This window comes from Natrix helvetica (genome assembly GCF_964273705.1).
Source record: "Natrix helvetica genome assembly, chromosome: 5".
Taxonomy (NCBI): domain Eukaryota; kingdom Metazoa; phylum Chordata; class Lepidosauria; order Squamata; family Natricidae; genus Natrix; species Natrix helvetica.
This window is the reverse complement of record NC_138551.1, coordinates 149,536,017-149,558,856: the sequence shown is the minus strand read 5'-3', so window position 1 is coordinate 149,558,856 and position 22,840 is coordinate 149,536,017. Positions and strand designations below refer to the sequence as shown.

General features: G+C 46.2%; 2 protein-coding genes across 2 annotated transcripts in view; both read left to right on the top strand.

Annotated features, from left to right (window-relative positions):
- ANKRD65 (ankyrin repeat domain 65) overlaps positions 1 to 19,970 on the top strand; it is a 131,506-nt gene extending 111,536 nt beyond the window's left edge. Inside the window, exons 3-6 of the mRNA XM_081955018.1 lie at positions 14,020 to 14,234; positions 14,920 to 15,148; positions 16,201 to 16,750; positions 19,020 to 19,970. Coding sequence (XP_081811144.1) covers positions 14,228 to 14,234; positions 14,920 to 15,148; positions 16,201 to 16,750; positions 19,020 to 19,466 — 1,233 coding nt within the window. The 5' untranslated portion in view covers positions 14,020 to 14,227 and the 3' untranslated portion in view covers positions 19,467 to 19,970. The remainder of the gene's footprint in view (positions 1 to 14,019; positions 14,235 to 14,919; positions 15,149 to 16,200; positions 16,751 to 19,019) is intronic.
- Positions 19,971 to 20,851: 881 nt separating this feature from the next.
- MRPL20 (mitochondrial ribosomal protein L20) overlaps positions 20,852 to 22,840 on the top strand; it is a gene marked incomplete at its 5' end in the record, with an annotated part of 3,147 nt that continues 1,158 nt past the window's right edge. Inside the window, one exon of the mRNA XM_081956269.1 lies at positions 20,852 to 21,214. Coding sequence (XP_081812395.1) covers positions 20,852 to 21,214 — 363 coding nt within the window. The remainder of the gene's footprint in view (positions 21,215 to 22,840) is intronic.

Here is a 22,840-nt window from a genome sequence, read left to right as displayed (position 1 = left end):
CTGCACCTGACCGGAACTGGATGGGTGGAAGCTGCCAGCGTGGCAGTGGGAGATTGGACCATGGGATGGACTTGTGGGTGTGGGGGCAAGATCTTGAACTTTCAACTAGGTGGGGAAAACCAGGATGCTTTCAGATTCGGGGTTCTCTTAATAAATTGGAATTTTGAGGAATCCTTTGCCTTAGACTCTGATTTATTTTTGGATGCTATTTGGAACCTTGACAAGGGCTTTCGGTTAGGACAGGTAGAGGAAAAAGGATGCTGCGCTAGGAGGAGACTCTTTGGTGGGGGAACCAGATTTCCGGTCAGTAGAGGAAAAAGGATGTCACGCTAGGAGGAGACTCTATGGCAGGGGAACCGGACTTCTGGTCAGTAGAGGAAAAAGGATGCCACGCTAGGAGGAGACTCTATGATGGGGGAACTGGACTTCCGGTCAGTAGAGGAAAAAGGATGCCACGCTAGGAGGAGACTCTATGGTGGGGGAACTGGACTTCCGGTCAGTAGAGGAAAAAGGATGCCACGCTAGGAGGAGACTCTATGATGGGGGGAACTGGACTTCTGGTCAGTAGAGGAAAAAGGATGCCACGCTAGGAGGAGACTCTATGGTGGGGGAACCGGACTTCTGGTCAGTAAAGGAAAAAGGATGCCACGCTAGGAGGAGACTCTATGGTGGGGGAACCGGACTTCTGGTCAGTAGAGGAAAAAGGATGTCACGCTAGGAGGACACTCTATGGTGGGGGGAACCGGACTTCTGGTCAGTAGAGGAAAAAGGATGTCACGCTAGGAGGACACTCTATGGTGGGGGGAACTGGACTTCTGGTCAGTAGAGGAAAAAGGATGCCACGCTAGGAGGAGACTCTATGGTGGGGGAACCGGACTTCTGGTCAGTAGAGGAAAAAGGATGCCACGCTAGGAGGAGACTCTATGGTGGGGGAACCGGACTTCTGGTCAGTAGAGGAAAAAGGATGTCACGCTAGGAGGACACTCTATGGTGGGGGGAACCGGACTTCTGGTCAGTAGAGGAAAAAGGATGTCACGCTAGGAGGACACTCTATGGTGGGGGGAACTGGACTTCTGGTCAGTAGAGGAAAAAGGATGTCACGCTAGGAGGACACTCTATGGTGGGGGGAACCGGACTTCTGGTCAGTAGAGGAAAAAGGATGTCACGCTAGGAGGACACTCTATGGTGGGGGGAACTGGACTTCTGGTCAGTAGAGGAAAAAGGATGCCACGCTAGGAGGACACTCTATGGTGGGGGGAACTGGACTTCTGGTCAGTAGAGGAAAAAGGATGTCACGCTAGGAGGACACTCTATGGTGGGGGGAACCGGACTTCTGGTCAGTAGAGGAAAAAGGATGTCACGCTAGGAGGACACTCTATGGTGGGGGGAACTGGACTTCTGGTCAGTAGAGGAAAAAGGATGCCACGCTAGGAGGAGACTCTATGGTGGGGGAACCGGACTTCTGGTCAGTAGAGGAAAAAGGATGCCACGCTAGGAGGAGACTCTATGGTGGGGGAACCGGACTTCTGGTCAGTAGAGGAAAAAGGATGTCACGCTAGGAGGACACTCTATGGTGGGGGGAACCGGACTTCTGGTCAGTAGAGGAAAAAGGATGTCACGCTAGGAGGACACTCTATGGTGGGGGGAACTGGACTTCTGGTAAGTAGAGGAAAAAGGATGCCACGCTAGGAGGAGACTCTATGGTGGGGGAACCGGACTTCTGGTCAGTAGAGGAAAAAGGATGCCACGCTAGGAGGAGACTCTATGGTGGGGGAACCGGACTTCTGGTCAGTAGAGGAAAAAGGATGCCACGCTAGGAGGAGACTCTATGGTGGGGGAACTGGACTTCCGGTCAGTAGAGGAAAAAGGATGCCACGCTAGGAGGAGACTCTATGGTGGGGGAACCGGACTTCTGGTCAGTAGAGGAAAAAGGATGCCACGCTAGGAGGAGACTCTATGGTGGGGGAACCGGACTTCTGGTCAGTAGAGGAAAAAGGATGTCACGCTAGGAGGACACTCTATGGTGGGGGGAACCGGACTTCTGGTCAGTAGAGGAAAAAGGATGCCACACTAGGAGGAGACTCTATGGTGGGGGGAACCGGACTTCTGGTCAGTAGAGGAAAAAGGATGCCACGCTAGGAGGAGACTCTATGGTGGGAGAACCAGACTTCCAGTCGGCTCCAGAATTCAACGGGGGGCTTCCAGTTAGGACCTTTGCGGCTCTTTGAGTGCTTCAAGTTGCCGACCCCCATTCTGGGGTCTCAACTTTTTTTTGGGGGGGGGGAGATCATGGTGACCCAACTGGGTGCAGTATTCCAAGTGCTTCCAAATATTCCAAGTGCTCCAATTTATTTCGAGTCTCATCTCTGAGCAATGGTTTCCTGGATTTTTCTTTTAATTGGTAAAGGAATCAGGCCTACGCATCAGCAGAGTTGGGGGGTGAAAAAAAAAAACACCCCTCACCATATAGCAGACGTAGCCATTTTGGGAGCGCCTGCTCTGTTTCCAACAGCTTTGCCTTTTAGTTATGGGTCTAATTAGCTTGTACTACCGAAAATGAACCTCTGGGGGGAAATGTACAGACTCGCAACCGCACAATTAAGCTGCAAATTTTTATCACTTCGTGGACAGTCCACAGCTCACCTGCTGCCTTGATGAATATCTGGATCTGCCTTTGAACTATGGGGTTAGATGAGAACAATGACTATGCCATTTCTGGTGCAGCGGGAGAAAGGAAATTGGACAGGCTGAGAGGCTCCCAATCAAACACAAACGGAGGCGAGGATCTGAGGCTATGGAGAAAAGAGGCAAAGTAGAGAAACTTGGTTCGTTTGAACTAGTTTTAAACCATGGGAAGCAGGTTATCTGAAGGACCTTGGTTACATCCACCTGACCCACTAGAGCGGGGAGGCAAGGAACGTCGCGAGCCTCATCCCCTAAGGAGGCCGATCTGGTGGGACACAGAAGGGCCTTCTCCATGGTGGCTCCTTCCCTTTGGAACTCTTGTGGCCCGCCAGTGGCTGGCGGAGCTGGCAGCAGATTCGGACAGTGAGGAGGTTGGTTTCCCCTCCGGGAAAACTCCGAGATCCTGACTTGTTGGGGAAAGATTAACAGAGTTGGAAGAGACCTTGTAGGTCATCTAGTCCAACCCCCTGCTGAAGCCATTCTGACAGATGGCAGTACAGTCTCTTCTTGAAAGCCTCCAGTGATGATGCTCCCACAACTTCCGAAGGCAACTTCTGTTCCATGGGTTGATTGCTCTCACTGTCAGGAAATTCCTTCTTATTTCCAGGTTGAATCTCTCCTTGATCAATTTCCATCCATTATTCCTTGTCTGGCCTTCGGGTGCTTTGGAGAATAGTAGATTGACCCCCTCCTCTCTGGGGCAGCCCATCCAATATTGGAAGACTGGTCTCGTGTCTCCCCTGGTCCTTCTCTTCCAGCTATGCCCATTTCCTGCAACCGTTCATCGTATGTTTTAGCCTCCAGTCCCCTCAACATCCTGGTTGCTCTTCTCTGCACTCTTTCTAGAGTCTCAACCTCTTTTTTTACAGTGTGGTGACCAAAACTGGATGCAGTACTCTAGGTGTGGCCTTACTAGGGCTTTACAGAGATGTATTAGTACCTCTGTATTAGTGTCAGTGGGCAAATCTAATTTCAAGCAGGACAGAAATTAGAAACTGTTGGGAAATCAGATGGGGAGGCCGGAAGGAGGGAGGGAGGGAAAGGAGGCAGAGGTGGTGGGATTGGGGTGGGTGGGCTCCGCTCCAGATTAGAGAGTGAAGACATCTGTAATGAGTCTGGCAGATAAGGAAAAAGTGTGGCATTTGAACAACTAAGGTAAGACAGGATCGCAGCCCAAAGGCTTTGGACTCGCCATTCCTACAGTAGTTGCCAAGTCAACAAGAGCGTACTTCCTCATTCCCTGCATATTTTTTGCACCCACACAAGCAAGTCCAATATTTGTCCAGTGTCACATGTCCGCCTTATTTCCCTTTGTTTACACCTCAGCATATCTCAAATAACCAAGGCCTGTGTGAAGAGCGTAAGATACATCCTCGTTTGGCCACAGCTTTCATTTACCTTTATTTATTCCTCTCATTTCTCTCTTCAGCACTGAAACTTGGAACTATTTGGGGTTGTAACAATCATCATCATCATCATCATCATCATCATCATAAAATCCCGAGCCTCCCCAAATTGGGAGAAAATAAGGGGGAATGTCAACTTTGTCAATGACACGTCCTCCTCCCAATCTGCTTGTAGCCCTCCTAAGCCAAAAATTATCTTTAAAAAACAAACAAACCACAAATTGAAGACGGTTTCCCCAGTGGGGGGAAAAAAATAGAGATGTGTGCACTTTGATCGTTCGCCTGAATGGCGGATGGTTACTAGGTGCAGAAAGTTATGGCACTGATGCCTCTTCCTTGGTCTGAAGAGAAGCCAAGGGGACAGCTGTGTAGGTAAAGAAAGTCAGTCCCAGTCAGAGAGACTGTGCAGCAGAGCGGATGGCAGCGCCTCAGCTGTGTTACTCCCCAAGCAGTGGAAGATAGGTTTTGTTAAAACTGTGCACGCGTGTTCAAACCAATCCTGAAATCAATACAATACAATAGCAGAGTTGGAAGGGACCTTGGAGGTCTTCTAGTCCAACCCCCTGCCTAGGCAGTACTGTTTCAGACAAATGGCTATCCAACATCTTCTTAAAGACTTCCAGTGTTGGGGCATTCACAACTTCTGGAGGCAAATTCTGTTCCACTGATTCATTGTTCTAACTGTCAGGAAATTTCTCCTCGGTTCTAAGTTGCTTCTCTCCTTGATTAGTTTCCACCCGTTGCTTCTTGTCCTGCCCTCAGGTGCTTTGGAGAATAGCTTGACTCCCTCTTCTTTGTGGCAGCCCCTGAGATATTGGAAGACTGCTGTCATGTCTCCCCTAGTCCTTCTTTTCATTAAACTAGACACACCCAGTTCCTGCAACCGTTCTTCATATGTTTTACCCTCCAGTCCCCTAATCTTCTTTGTTGCTCTTCTCTGCACTCTTTCTAGAGTCTCCACATCCTGAAACCAGGAACACACACACACACCCGAAATAAATTATGGAAAGCCCTGTTGTGGAACAATTTGTCCCCTCTGTCATTAGCTAAAAGGATGCTCTGTGGAAGAGCAATGTTGACCTTTTTCTTTTTCAGGCCCTTCATCGTAGAGAAATGCTACCATCTCTCTCCTTTAAAAATTTTTTTTTTTAAAGGTTTAGTTTAAGACACATTTCCAGTGGGTGTTAAAAACAGTGGTGGAACTAGAGAAGAACAAATCCTTGCAATTAAGTCATTCATCCCTTCTTATCATCCCTTCCTGCCTCTATTACCTTTGTTTCATTCACAAAGCCGGAGCCTGATTCAGGTGGCCTCTTCCAACACAATGGAAGCCATGGAAACCAGCGGGGTAGGGACCGCTGCGGTGTCATTGTTTCCCTATCTCTGCAAGGATTTCATCTTTGGGGAGCTTTGGAGCAACAAAACACGATGCACACCCCCTCTGGCTCTGGAGCACGCTGTCACTGGGTTTTATCTTCTCTCTGGTTTCTCTAGTCACTCTGGCCTTCTCTCTGGACTGGACCCATAACGTGTGACTATGGGAGACAACCCAGGAGCAAATGCAGTCAACAGGGGTTTGTGTTCAAATTGTGGCCTACAAAGAATATATACATACACATACTTTAGTCAGACCTCAAACAATAAGCAATTACAGCACAGAAGCATACATGGAGGGATACGCCCCCAACAGGGCCTCTTCTAGCCAAGTGCTAATTAAGTTAACAACACTAGCATGAAGAATCCCTCCCAGAGAGATTCCTTGGAAGGCAGGTTGGGGAGAACATCCCCGGCTAAGTGTCCCCAGGAGAAAAGAACTTCTGACCTGTCAGGGCAATCAATGATTTAAGAGCTGATGAGCTGCTACTATGATGTAATGCTAGAAATGAGTCAGCAAGGTTTTGGGGCTGATATCCCTTTAAGAGCCTGTAATAAGAAGAGGCCCTGTTGGATCTAGATCCACGGAGTGGATGGAAAGAGAAGGATTTATTTGTCCTGATGAAAAAGAAGCCCCTCCTTTGATCCCAAAGTTGCTCTCCTTTCTGGCTGTGAGTTCAGCAAAAGTAGGACAGAGATTTCTAGCAGGCTGACACGACATGGTCAGCCAAGGGCTAACTAAGTTAACAACGCTTGCACGATTGGTGTGTTGCTGCTGGAAATGATCACTTCACGGGCACAGAAAGCGTTCTTCTTTGGCGTTTTATCACTCTTGGTTAATTCAACAATCCTCATTTTATACTTCCCCGCCCCCGCAGAAGCTATATATAAATGTTCGGAGGAAAAACCATCGTGTGGGTTGGATTGTAACACACTTCCCTTGATGCGCGAATCCTTCTTGAGATGCCAAGGGTCTTCCTGTGGCTGCAAAAAGCGACGGTGGCCTCTTCTCTTTTTTTTTCAGGCTTACAGCTCCACCTTGTGTTCATTCGATTTGCAGAAAAACCTCCTGGCTCTAGCACACCCAAAGCTCCTTTATTTATTTTTTTACATCTAGCAACTGGGTTTCCTTTATTTTATTTTTTCCTGGAAGATGTTTCACTTCTCAGCTGAGAAGCTTCTTCGGTTCTGACTGAATGGTGGGATTACAGAGGTGGCATTCAGCCGTTTTGGACCGGTAATGGAAATCATGGGTGGGCCTGCCCACCCACCCCCGGATCGATGCCGTCCTATTTAGGCACGTTTTCAAGTCATGTGCATGTGTGCAAGCATCGTGCGTGATCAACGCACATGCCTGGAAGGCCGAGTGCATGCTTGAACGGGGCACACATGCTCACTTTTGCAAACCAGTAAGGAAAATATGTGAATACCACCCCTGGGTGGGAAGGTCAGAACTGAAGAAGCTCCTTGGGTGAGAAGTGAAATGTCTTCAAAGGAAAAAACCTAAGAATGTCCAGTTGCCTTTTTCAAAAAGCACCTTTGGGACAACCATGATTTGGATGACTGAGAATCTACCTAGATGTTTAAGTTGTTGTACCGTATCTCTCCTCCCCCTGTGCCTGATGGATCACTGCTGGGCAATTTTAAAATAAAACCAGCCAAGGGGAGTATTCAAAAAGTGAAAATGTGTCCAGAGAATACAGAATAACAGAGTTGGAAGGTACCTTGGAGGTCTTCTAGTCCAACCCCCTGCTTAGGCAGGAAACCCTACACCACTTCAGACAAAGAGTTGTCCAACATCTTCTTAAAGACTTCCAGTGTTGGGGCATTCACAACTTCTGGAGGCAAGCTGTTCCACTGATTGATTGTTCTAACTGTCAGGAAGCTTCGCCTCAGTTCTAAGTTGCTTCTCTCCTTGATTAGTTTCCACCCATTGCTTCTTGTTCTACCCTCAGGTGCCTTGGAGAATAGCTTGACTCCCCTCTTCTTTGGGGCAACCCCTGAGATATTGGAAGACTGCTATCATGTCTCCCCTAGTCCTTCTTTCTATTAAACTAGACCTACCCAGTTCCTGCAGCCATTCTTCATACATTTTAAACTGTTCTTCATATGTTTTAAACAGACTTTTTAACAGTAATAGAGTTGGAAGGCACTTTGGAGGTCACCTAGACTGACCCCTTGCTCACGCAGGAGATCTGTACTAGGGATTCGAACCGCCGAACTGCCGACCTTTCTGATCGACAAGCTCCGTGTCTTAGCCACTTAACTTTTTTCCCTACGTAACGGGGTTGACATCCATTCCTTTCTCCCCAGCACAGAGTTAATCCACAATCTCACCCTCCGATCCTCCTTCTATGTGTGGCATAGAAAATGAAAAACGAAAACAAAACTCCCGCACGCTTTTACTTCCCACAGTAGCGGAGGCAAATAGAATAAATGACAATATAAAAATAGAGCGTACAACAGGGCAGCTTTGGGCCCATAAATTTAATGGTTCCCCTCTCCCTTGTGTCGCCGGCTGATAAAGAAAGATTGGGCTCTGAATGCGAGCTGCGACGTGACAATCTTAAACACGAAACCTGGGAAAGGAAACACCGCAATGATAAATTACGTCAGCCGGGGAGTCCGCAATACAAGACTTTAGTGGTTTCTTGCGAGCCGAAATGAAATCTTTCACTTTAGGAGTGGAATGTGGCCTAACAGGTGTGCCTGTTCATTTATTTTATGCACATCAGGAAGCTCTCCGATTCTAGGCTGGTGTTAGCCCTGAGAGATCGTCTCGACAAGAAACACAACGATGCGTACTAGCTCTGACTTTATTGTCAGGTTACCGTCAAAGTATCTGAAATATATAGAGCTAGTTGATAACTCGGCATTGCATGGGTATTTATTTATAGGGGGAAAATGTCCAGCCCAAACGCAATTTCTAATGTTGGACTTTCCCCTTTACCAGAGGGAGCCCATGGTGGAGTACTGTGAAGCCGTTACCATGGCAACTCCACTGTGCTGTACAGTAGAAGCCATTTTAAGGCACAACAGCCTGCATCTTAACAGAACACACGCCTTGAGGGGCGTTAGGGGTGTCTTACCCCCACAATATTTGTCTCCAGAGAGTAAATCATCTGTGTACTGGATTGCAGGAGGCCGTCGCAGTCGAAATGGAGCTCAGGAGCCCGTTTTCGCTGGCAGAGTGCTCGGGCCGCAAAGACGCCTCCGACATGAGTGACACTGGCTACGCCTACCCTACCCTCCCCTCCCCCTGCCCCCAAGGTCAAACACAATCCTGATGTGGCCCTCAGTGAAATTGAGTTTGACACCCCAGGTCTAATCACACTTGGCCAATGAAGAATTCTATTGTAATTCTAATACAGTATTTCTCCCCTCGTTTTAATCTCTGGAAAAGAGGACGGGTCCCTTCCGAGACTCTTCCCATCCTGCCTTCCTCTCCTAAGGGCTGATATTTTTTTACATGCCAGTTGCTCTGCCTCCTCCTTCTATCCCCCAAGGTCATTCCCGCAGGCCATTACAGTGGCTTACAAATAATTTGTTTTTAAAAAGGACCTTTCCAGATTTTGGATCCCTAATGTTCTGACCAAGACTTTCCAAGAGCCTGAAGCAATCTCCTTGTCCCGACAAAAACCCCTTTTATTAATTGGCTCTGAATTCGGCTCATTCACATCCAGCAAAGACTTTCAAGGGAGGATTTACAGTCACAGACCTTATCTGGCTTGGAGAGTTGCCAGGCTGAAATCTACAAAATTTGGCCAGGAGTCTCGGAGAGTCACAAACCAATGAAGCGAACGAATTGTCTCCTGCAAACTCCACTCCCCCATCGCTCCTCTTTTATTTCCTCTGGGAAGGACCATTCATTGTCTACCTGTAGCCTTCCTCCCAAGTCGACCCCTGTTCTTTAGCTGTTCCCTTCCTCTGGCAACTCCGCACCTCCAGTCCTTCCAACGCGCCCTAAAAAGTTGGCTTTTCCAGCAAGCCGGCCTGGCCTGAACAAAATAAAATAAATGATTGATTTAATTGTTAATTATAATTTAATTTTTTAAATGTTAATATTAATTGGGTTTGTTTTTGGATACTCTTACCTAATTTCCTTTTTAACTTTTGTAATATGTGTTTTTTTTAATGTTGTACGCCGCCCTGAGTCCTTTGGGAGAAGGGTGGCATATAAATCCAATAAACAAACAAACAAACAAACATGCGCACACCAGGAACAGGCTCCAGCTGTTCTTCTGCCTCACTGATGTCTGACTTTGAAGGCAGCTGATAACTGGCATACGGCCCTGGCCCCCTCTCTGCCTCCGACACAGAGCCCTCGTCCGAGCCTTCCCCAGACTCCAGGACTGGCACAGCTTCCTCCCCAGCCTCCTCATTGTCCGAATCTGCTGCTTGCTCTGCTGGCCACTGGCAGGCCACAACACCTAGGAAGGTCTGGTGCCCGGAATTAATTCCTAGACCTCTGTGTAACCTTTACTTCTCAGGCCATAAAGAGCCTAGATTCAGGGAACGGTTGTTATCCTTTAAAAAAAAACCCATCGTGTAATTTACAAGCCGGTGCATAATGATTCAGAATGCCAAGGTGTCAAAAGGCCAGCATGCGAGACCACTGCAAAGAAGCCAAGTTAATGATCAAGTTTTTCTCTGCTCTAAATAAATTTCGAAACCCGGCCCTAGGCGCTGAGTAAAATCACCGTACGGTCACCTGTTCTCTTATTTATTGATGTTTAAAAATTCATAAGCATTCAGCATAGGCTCTTTTCTTTGGACGGTGTTATTTTAGCTAATAACATTCTTAGAAAGTTACCAAACCCCCCCACCCGCCTAGAAGAATGAAATATTTTGAGGAATATTAAAAAAGGCAGACTATTATATTTCCCCGGATGAGAAAAGGAGAAAGATGTTTTTAGAGACAGAAACTCAGAGCTTCATCTCCCTTCCCCCAGCAGATAGTTGGTGCGCATTGAGAAGGACTGGGCCAGCCTATCTACAAGGCAAAAAGACCTCCACCTCCAGGGTGATAGGATTAAGAAATGACATCCCCACCCCAGGACATAATAGGATTAAACCATCTAGCAGCAGAGCTCACCACATGGCACAATCAGCAGGGAACATTACATCACCCTCCAAGTTTCAACCAAACCTGGGAGCTCAGACAACCTATGACTCCTGCATAACCCTGTGGGAGTCTGACAGCAACTAAGAAAATACATGTCCTTGCCACAGGAACAGGAAGCTCAAGGGCAAGGCCCAAGCGAGGGTATAAACAACACTCACTCTCCACTCCATGTGATCAGCTACCCAGGACCTCAAACCCAGTGGTGAAATTCAATTTTTTTTACTACCGGTTCTGTGGGCAAGGCTTGGTGGGCATGGCAGGGGAAGTATTCTGCAAAATCTCCATTCCCTCCCCACTCCAGGGAAAGGATACTGCAAAATCTCCATTCCCTCCCCACTCCAGGGGAAGGATACTGCAAAATCTCCATTCCTTCCCCAATCCAGGGGAAGGATACTGCAAAATCTCCATTCCTTCCCCACTCCAGGGAAAGGATACTGCAAAATCCCCATTCCCTCCCCACTCCAGGGGAAGGATACTGCAAAATCTCCATTCCCACCCCACTCCAGGGGAAGGATACTGCAAAATCCCCATTCCCTCCCCACTCCAGGGGAAGGATACTGCAAAATCCCAATTCCCTCCCCACTCCAGGGGAAGGATACTGCAAAATCTCCATTCCCAATCCAGGGGAAGGATACTGCAAAATCTCCATTCCCTCCCCACTCCAGGGAGAAGGATACTGTAAAATCTCCATTCCCTCCCCACTCCAGGGGAAGGATACTGCAAAATCTCCATTCCTTCCCCAATCCAGGGGAAGGATACTGCAAAATCTCCATTCCTTCCCCACTCCAGGGAAAGGATACTGCAAAATCCCCATTCCCTCCCCACTCCAGGGGAAGGATACTGCAAAATCTCCATTCCCACCCCACTCCAGGGGAAGGATACTGCAAAATCCCCATTCCCTCCCCACTCCAGGGGAAGGATACTGCAAAATCCCAATTCCCTCCCCACTCCAGGGGAAGGATACTGCAAAATCTCCATTCCCAATCCAGGGGAAGGATACTGCAAAATCTCCATTCCCACCCCACTCCAGGGGAAGGATACTGCAAAATCCCCATTCCCTCCCCACTCCAGGGGAAGGATACTGCAAAATCCCAATTCCCTCCCCACTCCAGGGGAAGGATACTGCAAAATCTCCATTCCCAATCCAGGGGAAGGATACTGCAAAATCTCCATTCCCACCCCACTCCAGGGGAAAGATACTGCAAAATCTCCATTCCCACCCCACTCCAGGGGAAGGATACTGCAAAATCTCCATTCCCACCCCACTCCAGGGGAAGGATACTGCAAAATCTCCATTCCCACCCCACTCCAGGTGAAGGATACTGCAAAATCTCCATTCCCACCGCACTCCAGGGAAAGGATACTGCAAAATCTCCATTCCTTCCCCACTCCAGGGGAAGGATACTGCAAAATCTCCATTCCCACCCCACTCCAGGGGAAGGATACTGCAAAATCTCCATTCTTTCCCCACTCCAGGGGAAGGATACTGCAAAATCTCCATTCCCAATCCAGGGGAAGGATACTGCAAAATCTCCATTCCCACCCCACTCCAGGGGAAGGATACTGCAAAATCTCCATTCCCACCCCCCTTTGGGGCCAGCCAGAGGTGGTATTCGCTGGTTCTCCGAACTACTCAAAATTTCCGCTACCGGTTCTCTGAACTACAGAAACCTTTCGCTACCGGTTCTGCAGAACCTGTCAGAACCTGCTCGATTTCACCCCTGCTCAAACCCATGTGGTCCTGTCCACCATCTTTCCAATCAGCCTCCATGCCCTCCAGTCTCTTTCTCCCCACTTGGAACTGAATCCAGATGGACATTTCATCCAATACATTCATTTAATTTTTTTAGAAAGGAATTTCAGGCTTGAGTAACAAAAGAAAACGGGATTAAACAACAGAGGTAACCTCAGCAAGGAGACGTGTTGGAGCATGTTTGTCTGTCAGAAAATCGCCCACTTGTGTTTGTGTTGCTTTTCCTGTATTGCTTCCAAGGTTAAATGTCCTTTGGCCGCTAAGCTACCCAGGCTGATGTTTTCTTTTTAAAGAAGCCGCAAGGGCAACTCAGCAGCGAGGCCCTGGGTCAAACTGGGATGCTCAAGAAGGGGGCTTCCATTCTTCCCCTTAATATGGCGAAGGGCGAGTGAGGATTTGGTTCAAACCTTATATCTTAAAACTTTGGTTTTTTAAAAAAAGAATGCAACAATGCAGACCTTTCTGTCTGGATTGGCTGAGGATTTGCAAACACTGGATCTGTTTTTTCCCCAAAATGCTACCTTGCTTTATCCTGATAGAGAACTTCACAGCCTTCTGCAAAACCTAAACAGCTGGATTTCATCTGGCAGGCAGGACATCTTGGCATACACCCCCCCAACTCCTCCTCTTCCTCCTCCCCATTTTGTCATCTTCTTCTCCTTCTTCTTCTCCTTTTTCTCCTCCTCCTCCTGGTGTTTGCCACCAAGTTGTTGCAAATATAACTTCTTGCTTTTCTCCTCCTCCTCCTCTTCCTCCTGGTGTTTGCCACCAAGTTGTTGCGGAGATCATTTGTTGCTCTCCTCCTCCTCCTACTTCTCCTCCTCCTCCTTCTTCTCCTACTTCTCCTCCTCCTCCTTCTTCTCCTACTTCTCCTCCTTCTCCTCCTCCTCCTTCTTCTCCTACTTCTCCTCCTCCTCCTCCTTCTCCTACTTCTCCTCCTCCTCCTAGTGCTTGTCACCAAGTTGTTGCAAATATCACTTGTTGCTTTTCTCCTCCTCCTCCTCTTCCTCCTGGTGTTTGCCACCAACTTGTTGCAGAGATCATTTGTTGTTGTTGTTGTTGTTGTTGTTGTTGTTGTTCTTCTTCTTCTTCTTCTTCTTCTTCTTCTTCTTCTTCTTCTTCTTCTTCTTCTTCTTCTTCTTCCAGCCTCAACCATTGTTAATTGACGCTGTTGTAGTATGCCTTTGATATTGCCTCTACATCTTCTGGGTCTGCCTCACATTCTTGCATCTTCCCCTCTTTTTATATAGGCCTTCCATCACGACTACGTACATTATTTTCCTAGCTGCCCTTCGCAAACCTGAAGCCCATGCCTGTGCTGGACTACAAGCCCCATGCTCCTCAAACCTCAGGCGGCTTCAAATCTCTACAGGCTTCAAAAGCATTTCCATCAGGGTGTCTACCGTCCCTGTGTGTACACACACAAAAGGGAGACGAACTGGCTAGGTGACATCCAATCACTGAGACGTAGATACGTCTCCTTCCCTCCTTAAGTCTGTACTTTGTTATTAAGTAAACAGCTCTTTGCACACTCAAGCATAGATTTGTGCGGAACAATCCGCTGGATACAGCTCACCGGCCCCATTCCTGGACTGACTGGATATTTATGGAGCAAATATTGTCAGAATATTATATGCCTTTTTCTTCTTGTCTCTCTCTGTCTCCTTTCTCTGCAGAGCTGTTTTGGAAATTCTGCTTCGTTGTACCAAGAGTAGCTACACCACCCTGCACTCACCTCTCGGGCGATAAATTAAACTCTGGAGAAAAGATTGCCAAGCTTTGCAGCTGAGAAGAGGCCACTCAACGGTGTGAACACGCTTTTACTACTCATCGTTGGAAGAGCAGCGTTGCGCGGTAATCGAAAGTTAGCAGCGGAGGAGAAAAATGACTGGTAAGGAATAAAAATGTCTCGACGTGCTTTTTTATGCTTTTAGATCTGGAGGCAAAAAAAAATCTGTTTGGATTAGATCAGGGGTGTCCTACCATGGCAACGGTATGACTCGTGGACTTCAACTCCCAGAATTCCCTAGCCAGCCATGTGTTTGGAAGAAATATCCATCTGGTTGTTCCAAGCCGGGGAAAAAGACACCGGAAACATGGAGGATGGTTTTAATGATGAAGCAGGACCGCAAGCACATGGTTCTCTGGTGCAGCTGGAATGGGAGTGGAGAGTGAGAGGCATTTATACCTTCTCTTGGGCTTCGAACTTGAGCTTCCTGTTCCTGTGCAAGCACATGTATTCTGTTGGTTGTTGTCAGACTTCTATGGGGCCATGTACAAATCCTAGGAGTTTGTCTGAGCTAAGTTTGGTTGAAGTTTGGCTGATGCAATGAAGGGGCTCATTGGGCAATTCCTATGGCAGCTGAGGGCTAATCCTACCATTGTTCAGACCTTGAAGGGAATTTTTTGCCTATGAATAGAGCTAGCTCTCTCTTAAGTGCTGACATCTCCCCTTCACGATACCTTCCTATCTTCCCATCTTTCTCTCTGTGTCTCATTTTTTGTTGTTGCGTTTTGGGCTGATGCACAGACTCTAATATTGATCTGGGTTTTTTTCCCCATCCTTCCTACAACAGCGGCGAAAACCCAGCCTGAGCTGGTGAGGAAATGGATGGTGTTGGCCGAAACCGCCGCCGAGGGAATCCGAAAAGAGGAAGGCTGGGAACCTGTTGGAAAGGGTACCGATAATGGCTTGGTCCCAACATCTAAGGCCCCAGGGTGGACGGAGCTCCACCAGGCAGCCCGGAATGGGGACCTGCGGCTGGTAAAACAGCTATTGAAGCGAGGGGCATCTACGAACAGCAGGTGAGGTAAATTTTGAGTAGTTGAGAGAACCGGCAAATATCACCTCTGGCTGGCCCCAGAGTGGGGAGGGAATGGAGATTTTGCAGTACCTTCCCCTGGAATGTGGAGGGAATGATTTTAGGGTATCCTTCCCCTGGAGAGGGGAGGGAATGGACATTTTGCAGCATCTTCCACTGGAGCGGGAATGATTTTACAGTATCCTTGCCCTGGAGTGGGGAGGGAATGGAGATTTTGCAGTATCCTTTCCCTGGAGTGGGGAGGGAATGGAGATTTTACAGTATCCTTTCCCTGGATTGGGGAGGGAATGGGGATTTTGCAGTAACCTTGCCCTGGAGTGAGGAGGGAATGGAGATTTTGCAGTATCCTTCCCCTGGGAGTGAGGAGGGAATGGAGATTTTGCAGTATCCTTCCCCTGGAGTGGGGAGGGAATGGGGATTTTGCAGTATCCTTCCCCTAGGAGTGAGGAGGGAATGGAGATTTTGCAGTATCCTTCCCCTGGGAGTGAGGAGGGAATGGAGATTTTGCAGTATCCTTCCCCTGGAGTGGGGAGGGAATGGGGATTTTGCAGTATCCTTCCCCTAGGAGTGAGGAGGGAATGGAGATTTTGCAGTATCCTTCCCCTGGGAGTGAGGAGGGAATGGAGATTTTGCAGTATCCTTCCCCTGGAGTGGGGAGAGAATGGGGATTTTGCAGTATCCGTCCCCTGGAGTGGGGAGGGAATGGAGATTTTGCAGTATCCTTCCCCTGGAGTGGGGAGGGAATGGGGATTTTGCAGTATCCTTCCCCTGGGAGTGGGGAGGGAATGAAGATTTTACAGTATCCTTTTCCTGCCACGCCCAACAAGCCACAGAACTGGTAGTAAAAAAAATTGAATTTCACCACTGACCGAAAGCCATACATTATGGGTTTCACATCTAAAGAGAATTGGCTGGTACAGACTTCCAGCTGTGCCTCTATTTAGAACTACACTTCCCAGCATTCCTTGCTTTCCATCCAAGGCCTTCTCTATTAGCTTTTCTTTTTTCTTTTTCTTTTTAACTGACTCCTTTTAGAGATGAAAATGGCTGGGCCCTCCTGCATGTCGCATCTTTGCACAGCTACCTCCCCTTGGTGAAGTTACTCCTCCAACGCGGAGCAACGGTCCACATCGACAACAGAGCCGGTTACACACCTCTCCATCACGCTGCCTGGGGAGGCCACACCCAAGTCGCTGAGCTCCTCTTGGCTCGGGGGGCGCCGGTGACGGGCTTAACCCAGGGAGGCCTTACCCCGTTTCACTGTGCGGTTGCCAACGGCCACACCTTGGTGATACAACTGCTGCTACGGCACGGAGCAGATCCCGACGCTTGCGACTATAACCAGTGGAATTCCTTGCACTGGGCCACAGCTGGCTGCCAGCTTCACACCATGAATGGGTTGATTTCCCAAGGGGTGGACCCCAATCTCCAAGGCAAGGGTGGCATCGCGCCGTTACACATAGCTGCCCAGATTGGGAGAGCCGATACGATGCGTCTCTTGCTCGCCAAAGGGGCCGACGTGAATCTCCAAGACGACGGTGGAAGGACGGCGCTCTCTCTCGCTGCTAAAAACAGCCATCACGAGGTGGTCTTACTTTTTAGATCATATCTATACTAAGATCAGTGTTTTCATTCATTGTTATAATTGATATTAGTATAAGGGAGCTGGGGTGGGCTGATTGTTGACTCAGGGCTGGGTTTTTAAAAATTATTTAGCCCAATTAGAAAAAATATTTGGGGAATGCTTTAACACAGGGGTGTCCAAACTTGGGAACTTTAAGACTTGTGGACTTCAACTCCCAGAATTCCCCAGCCAACATGGCTGGCTGGGGAATTCTGGGAGTTGAAGTCCACAAGTCTTAAAGTTCCCAAGTTTGGACACCCCTGCTTTAACACAACAGAATAACAGAGTGGGAAGGGACCTTGGAGGTCTTCTAGTCCAACCCCCTGCTTGGGCATGAAACCTTATACCAGTGCAGGCAAAGGGTTGTCCAACATCTCCTTAAAAACTTCCAGAGTTGGAGCATTTACAACTTCTGGAGGCAAGTCGTTCCACCGATTAATTGTTCTCATTGTCAGGAAACGTCTTTGTTTTTCCTCGATTCGTTTCCACCCTTGTCCTTCCTTCAGCTGCCGTGGAGAATAGGTTGACCCCCTCTTCTTTGTGGCAGCCCGTCAAATACTGGAAGACTGCTATCATTAAGAGCCTTGGTGGCACAGTGGTTAGACTGCAGTACTGCAGGCTACTTCAGCTGATTGCTAGCTGCAGTTCGGCAGTTCAAATCTCACCGACTCCTGGTTGACTCAGCCTTCCATCCTTCCGAGGTGGGGATAAAATGAGGACCCAGATTCTTGGGGGCAAGAGGCTGACTCTCTAAACCACTTAAAGAGGGCTATAAAGCACTATGAAGCGGTATATAAGTCTAACTGCTATTGCTATGTCACCTCTAGTCCTTCTTTTCATTAAATTAGACATACCCAGTTCCTGCAACTGTTCTTCCTATGTTTTAGCCTCCAGTCCCCTAATCATCTTTGTTGCTCTTCTCTGCAGTCTATCTAGAATCTCAACATTTTAAAATATATAAATTATATATATATATAGAATTTATATATTTTAAAATGTTGAGATTCTAGATTATATATATATATATATATATATATATATATATATATATATATATATATATATATATATATATATATATATATATAAAATATAAAAGCAGACATCCATTCATCTTCCAAATCAGAAGTTCTCTTCCTATTCTATTCTATTCTCTGTTCTATTCCCTATTTCTATTTCTATTCTATTCTTTACATATTCTATTCTATTCTATTCTCTGTTCTATTCCCTATTCCCTATTTCTATTCTATTCTCTGTTCCCTATTCCCTATTTCTATTCTATTTTATTCTATTCTCTGTTCTATTCCCTATTCTCTATTCCCTATTTCTATTTCTATCCTTTACATATTCTATTCTATTCTATTCTCTGTTCTATTCCCTATTTCTATTCTATTCTATTCTATTCTCTGTTCTATTCCCTATTCCCTATTTCTATTCTATTCTCTGTTCCCTATTCCCTATTTCTATTTTTTTTATTCTATTCTCTGTTCTATTCCCTATTCCCTATTTCTATTTCTATCCTTTACATATTCTATTCTATTCTATTCTCTGTTCTATTCCCTATTTCTATTCTATTCTATTCTATTCTCTGTTCTATTCCCTATTCCCTATTTCTATTCTATTCTCTGTTCCCTATTCCCTATTTCTATTTTTTTTATTCTATTCTCTGTTCTATTCCCTATTCCCTATTTCTATTTCTATTCTTTACATATTCTATTCTATTCTATTCTATTCTATTCTATTCTATTCTATTCTCTGTTCTATTCCCTATTTCTATTCTGTTCCCTATTCCCTATTTCTATTCTATTTTATTCTATTCTCTGTTCTATTCCCTGTTCTATTCCCGATTCCCTATTTCTGTTTTATTCTTTACATATTCTATTCTATTCTATTCTATTCTGTTCTATTCCCTATTTCTATTTTATTCTTTACATATTATGTTCTATTTATTCTCTGTTCTATTCCCTATTTCTATTCTATTCTATTCCCTATTTCTATTCTATTCTATTCTCTGTTCTATTCCCTATTTCTGTTTCTATTCTTTTCTATTGTTTACATGTTCTATTCTATCCATCTTGCTTTCCAATGGATCGAGAGCCCAGATCTGAAAGGGAAAAAATCAAATTATTTTAGGGAAGCTTAGCACAAAACCTCAGCTGTCCGATTCTTCCATGTGGGGGCCGTGACCTCCGTTGCTTTCTCATGCTTTTCCCATCTTCCCCTCCTTCAGATTGTGAAGCTGTTGCTCCAGAACCAAGCGGATCGGAACCTAGCGGACTCCTGTGGCTGCACCCCTCTCCACAAGGCCGCAGCCGCTGGGTGCCTGCCGTCTGTCCGCCTTTTGCTCCAACGAAGTTCCCCAGTCAGCGTTACTCAAAGAGATGACCTCCTGCTCACGCCACTTCACCGTGCGGTCCTCGGTGGTCACACCGATGTAGCCCGTTGTCTCTTGGATCACGGCGCGGACGTTAACGCGGCCGGGTGGCTGGGCAAAACTGCTTTGCATTTGGCGGTGGAGAAAAAATTATTTCCCCTGATGGAACTTTTGGTAGCAAAGGGCGCAGACCTTAGCCGGAAGACTTGGTGGAAGGAGACTGCTGAAGACTTGATGTTGATGAAGCCCGAACACAGAACTTTCTCTAGCTGTGCTCCTCCTGGGGGGTCACCAAACGTGTAGGTAGTCCTTGACTTAAGACCATAAACAATGGCTACCAACCTGCCTTCCATTGAGGACCCGGACACTGCACGAGTCAAAAAGAGGGCTGGGAAAATATCTCCAGACCCCTCACATCCTGGGCATAAATTGTTTCAACTCCTACCCTCAAAACGACGCTATAGGGTACAGCACACCAGAACAACACAAGGACAGTTTTTTTTTTCCCCTGAATGCCCTCACTCTGCTAACACCTAATTCCCACAATATTGTCAAATAATTTGCTAAGACTGTATTACTATTCTTCTTCTCTTCCTTACTAGTATCTATCTCTTCCCATTTACGACTATAGCCATGTTGCTTGTGTCTTTACATTTATATTGCTTTTAATTGTTTCCTAATACAATTTGATAGCTTATTAGTAACCTTCACTATGTGTTGTATCTTTTTATTCTTGATGAATGTATTTTTATTCTCCTTATGTACACTGAGAGCCTATGCACCAAGGACAAATTCCTTGTGTGTCCAATCACAATTGGCCAATAAAGAATTCTATCCTATCCTATATTCTATCCTATCCTATCCTCTATTCTATTCTATTCTATTCTATTCTATTCTGTCCTATCCTTTCCTACCCTATATTCTATTCTATTCTGCCACAGCCTGTCCCAATCAGCATCCCGCGTTCCCATCTCTATCCACCCATGCAGGTTTTTTTTTTTTCAACAGGAAAACCAAACTTTACAGATTAACAGGGTTGAAAGGGACCCTTGTCGGTCATCTAGTCCAACCCCCCCCCAAGCAGTTGTTTGCTTTTATCTCCTCCCAAGCCAACGCTGGGCTCTCCTTGTGGTATCCCTTCCTAATGAGGTCCGATTTGATATGGTCTTTCCAAATGAGCTAAAATTAGAAATTAGAAAAATTAGAAATTAGAAAAAAAATAAAAAATTAGAAATTAGAGAAATTAGAAATTAGAGAAATTAGAAATTAAAAAATTAAAAAAATAGAAATTAGTGAAATTAGAAATTAGAGAAATTAGAAATTAAAAAATTAAAAAAATAGAAATTAGAAAAATTAGAAATTAAGGGGTGGGAAGGGGGGGGGGAAACGCCAACTCGGCTCCTTTTCCTTTCCTTATAAATTCCCCTGGGAGGGGCGCGTCGATCAGAATCGCAGCTGCCTTCGCTCCGCGTTCGGCCTTTCCTCTTTCCTTCTGCTGAGGGGCGACTCCCATTGAAACGAACGGGGAAATGGACGGGACGATGAGCTGGGAAATGGACGGGACGAAGACCGCACGGCGGGTCTCCCGTGCAAAGAAGCGACAACCGCCCTCTTGTGTCCCCCCCCCCCCCGGTCCTCGCATCTGAATGCCGCGGCGATCTTCCTCTTCCTCCCTCCTCTCCACTCAAATGACGAGTCCCATTCCAACCCCGCACCAGCGCCGGAAGTCGGGTTGCGGAGCGCGCGCTCTTCCCCTTTGCGTTTTTGCAGCCATTGCAGCCCAAGCCAGCGGCCGGAGGGGAAGGAAAGGGAATTGCACCGCGTGGCTCGGTCACCTCCAGCCCGGCAACCCCTCCGCCGCTTCTCTTGCAAAACTCCGGGTCCCTGCCATGGTTTTCCTCACTTCCGCGCTTTGGCTCCGCTGCCGGGTGACCGACCGATTCTGGCGCAAGCAACGGATCCTCAAGCATGCCCTGGTAAGGGGGGAAGGTCCCCCGAATCCCCATCCACCCCCGCCCCAGCCTTCCTTCCCCCCGGGGGCGGGGGGCGGTGTCAGGCAGTAATTTGATGTTTTGGGAACCGGGGATGGGAGACCATGAGGAAAGGACGATGCTAGAGGTTAAAGAAACATCCTGGAAGAAAGCGTAGAGGAGAGGAGAGCAGAGTAGTAGAATAGAATTAGAGTAGAGTAGAATAGAATAGTATAATAGAAGTAGAGTAGAATAGAAATAGAATAGAAATAGAATAGAGTAGTAGAATAGAATTAGAGTAGAATAGAATAGAATAGTAGAATAGAAGTAGAGTAGAATAGAATAGAAGTAGAGTAGAATAGAATTAGAGTAGAGTAGAATAGTATAGTATAATAGAAGTAGAGTAGAATAGAAATAGAATAGAAATAGAATAGAGTAGTAGAATAGAATTAGAGTAGAATAGAATAGAATAGAATAGTAGAATAGAAGTAGAGTAGAATAGAATAGAAGTAGAGTAGAATAGAAATAGAGTAGAGTAGAATAGAATTAGAGTAGGATAGTAGAATAGAAGTAGAGTAGAATAGAAATAGAGTAGAGTAGAATAGAATAGAATTAGAGTAGAATAGACTAGAAGTAAGAATAGTAGAATAGAAGTAGAGTAGAATAGAATAGAAGTAGAGTAGAATAGAAATAGAGTAGAGTAGAATAGAATTAGAGTAGGATAGTAGAATAGAAGTAGAGTAGAATAGAAAGAGTAGAGTAGAATAGAATAGAATTAGAGTAGAATAGACTAGAAGTAGAGTAGAGTAGAATAGTAGAATAGAAGTAGAGTAGAATAGAATAGAAGTAGAGTAGAATAGTAGTAGAGTAGAATAGAATAGAAGTAGAGTAAAATAGTAGAATAGAAGTAGAGTAGAGTACAATAGAGGATAGGCTAGGATAGGAATTCTTTATTGGTCAAGTGTGATTGGACACACAAGGAATTTGTATTTGGTGCAGATGCTCTCAGGGTACATAAAGAAAAAATAAAATAGAATACATTCATCAAGAATCGTAAGATACAACACATAGTCATAGGTTACTAATAAGTAATTATCATACCAGGAAACAAATAAAACAATATAAATTTGAAAGATACAAGCAACAAGGTTATAGTCATAAGTGGAAAGAGATAGGTACTAAGGAGGAAGAGAAGAATAATAGTAATACAGCCTTAGTAGGTAATATGACAGTGTTGTGGGAATTAGTTGTTTAGCAGAGTGATGGCATTCAGGAAAAAACTGTCCCTTTGTCTAGTTGTTCTGGTGTCCAGTGCCCTATAGCGTCAGTAACTTGATGTTTTGGGAGCCTGGGATGGGAGACCATGAGGAAAGGACGATGCTAGAGGTTAAAGAAACATCCTGGAAGAAGGCAAGGCAGCCCACTTCCGTGGTATTGTTGTTGCCTGGAACGCAGCATAAACATCAGGATTTGAGCTCCCCTGAAGGGCATGTTTGCTTAAGAACTGTTGGAAATTTACTCCTAGTAGTACAGCTGTTGTACAGCCTATCAAGTCAAGGGCCAGCGACCTCATGGGGTGTCCAAAACAGAAATGGCAAGACACCATCAACAAAGACATGCAAGCAGCTGACCACGGAAAGTGGCATTCAAGGATCCGAAAACCGAATCCTGCATCTGCAGGAATACACTAGGAGGAGGAGGAGGAGG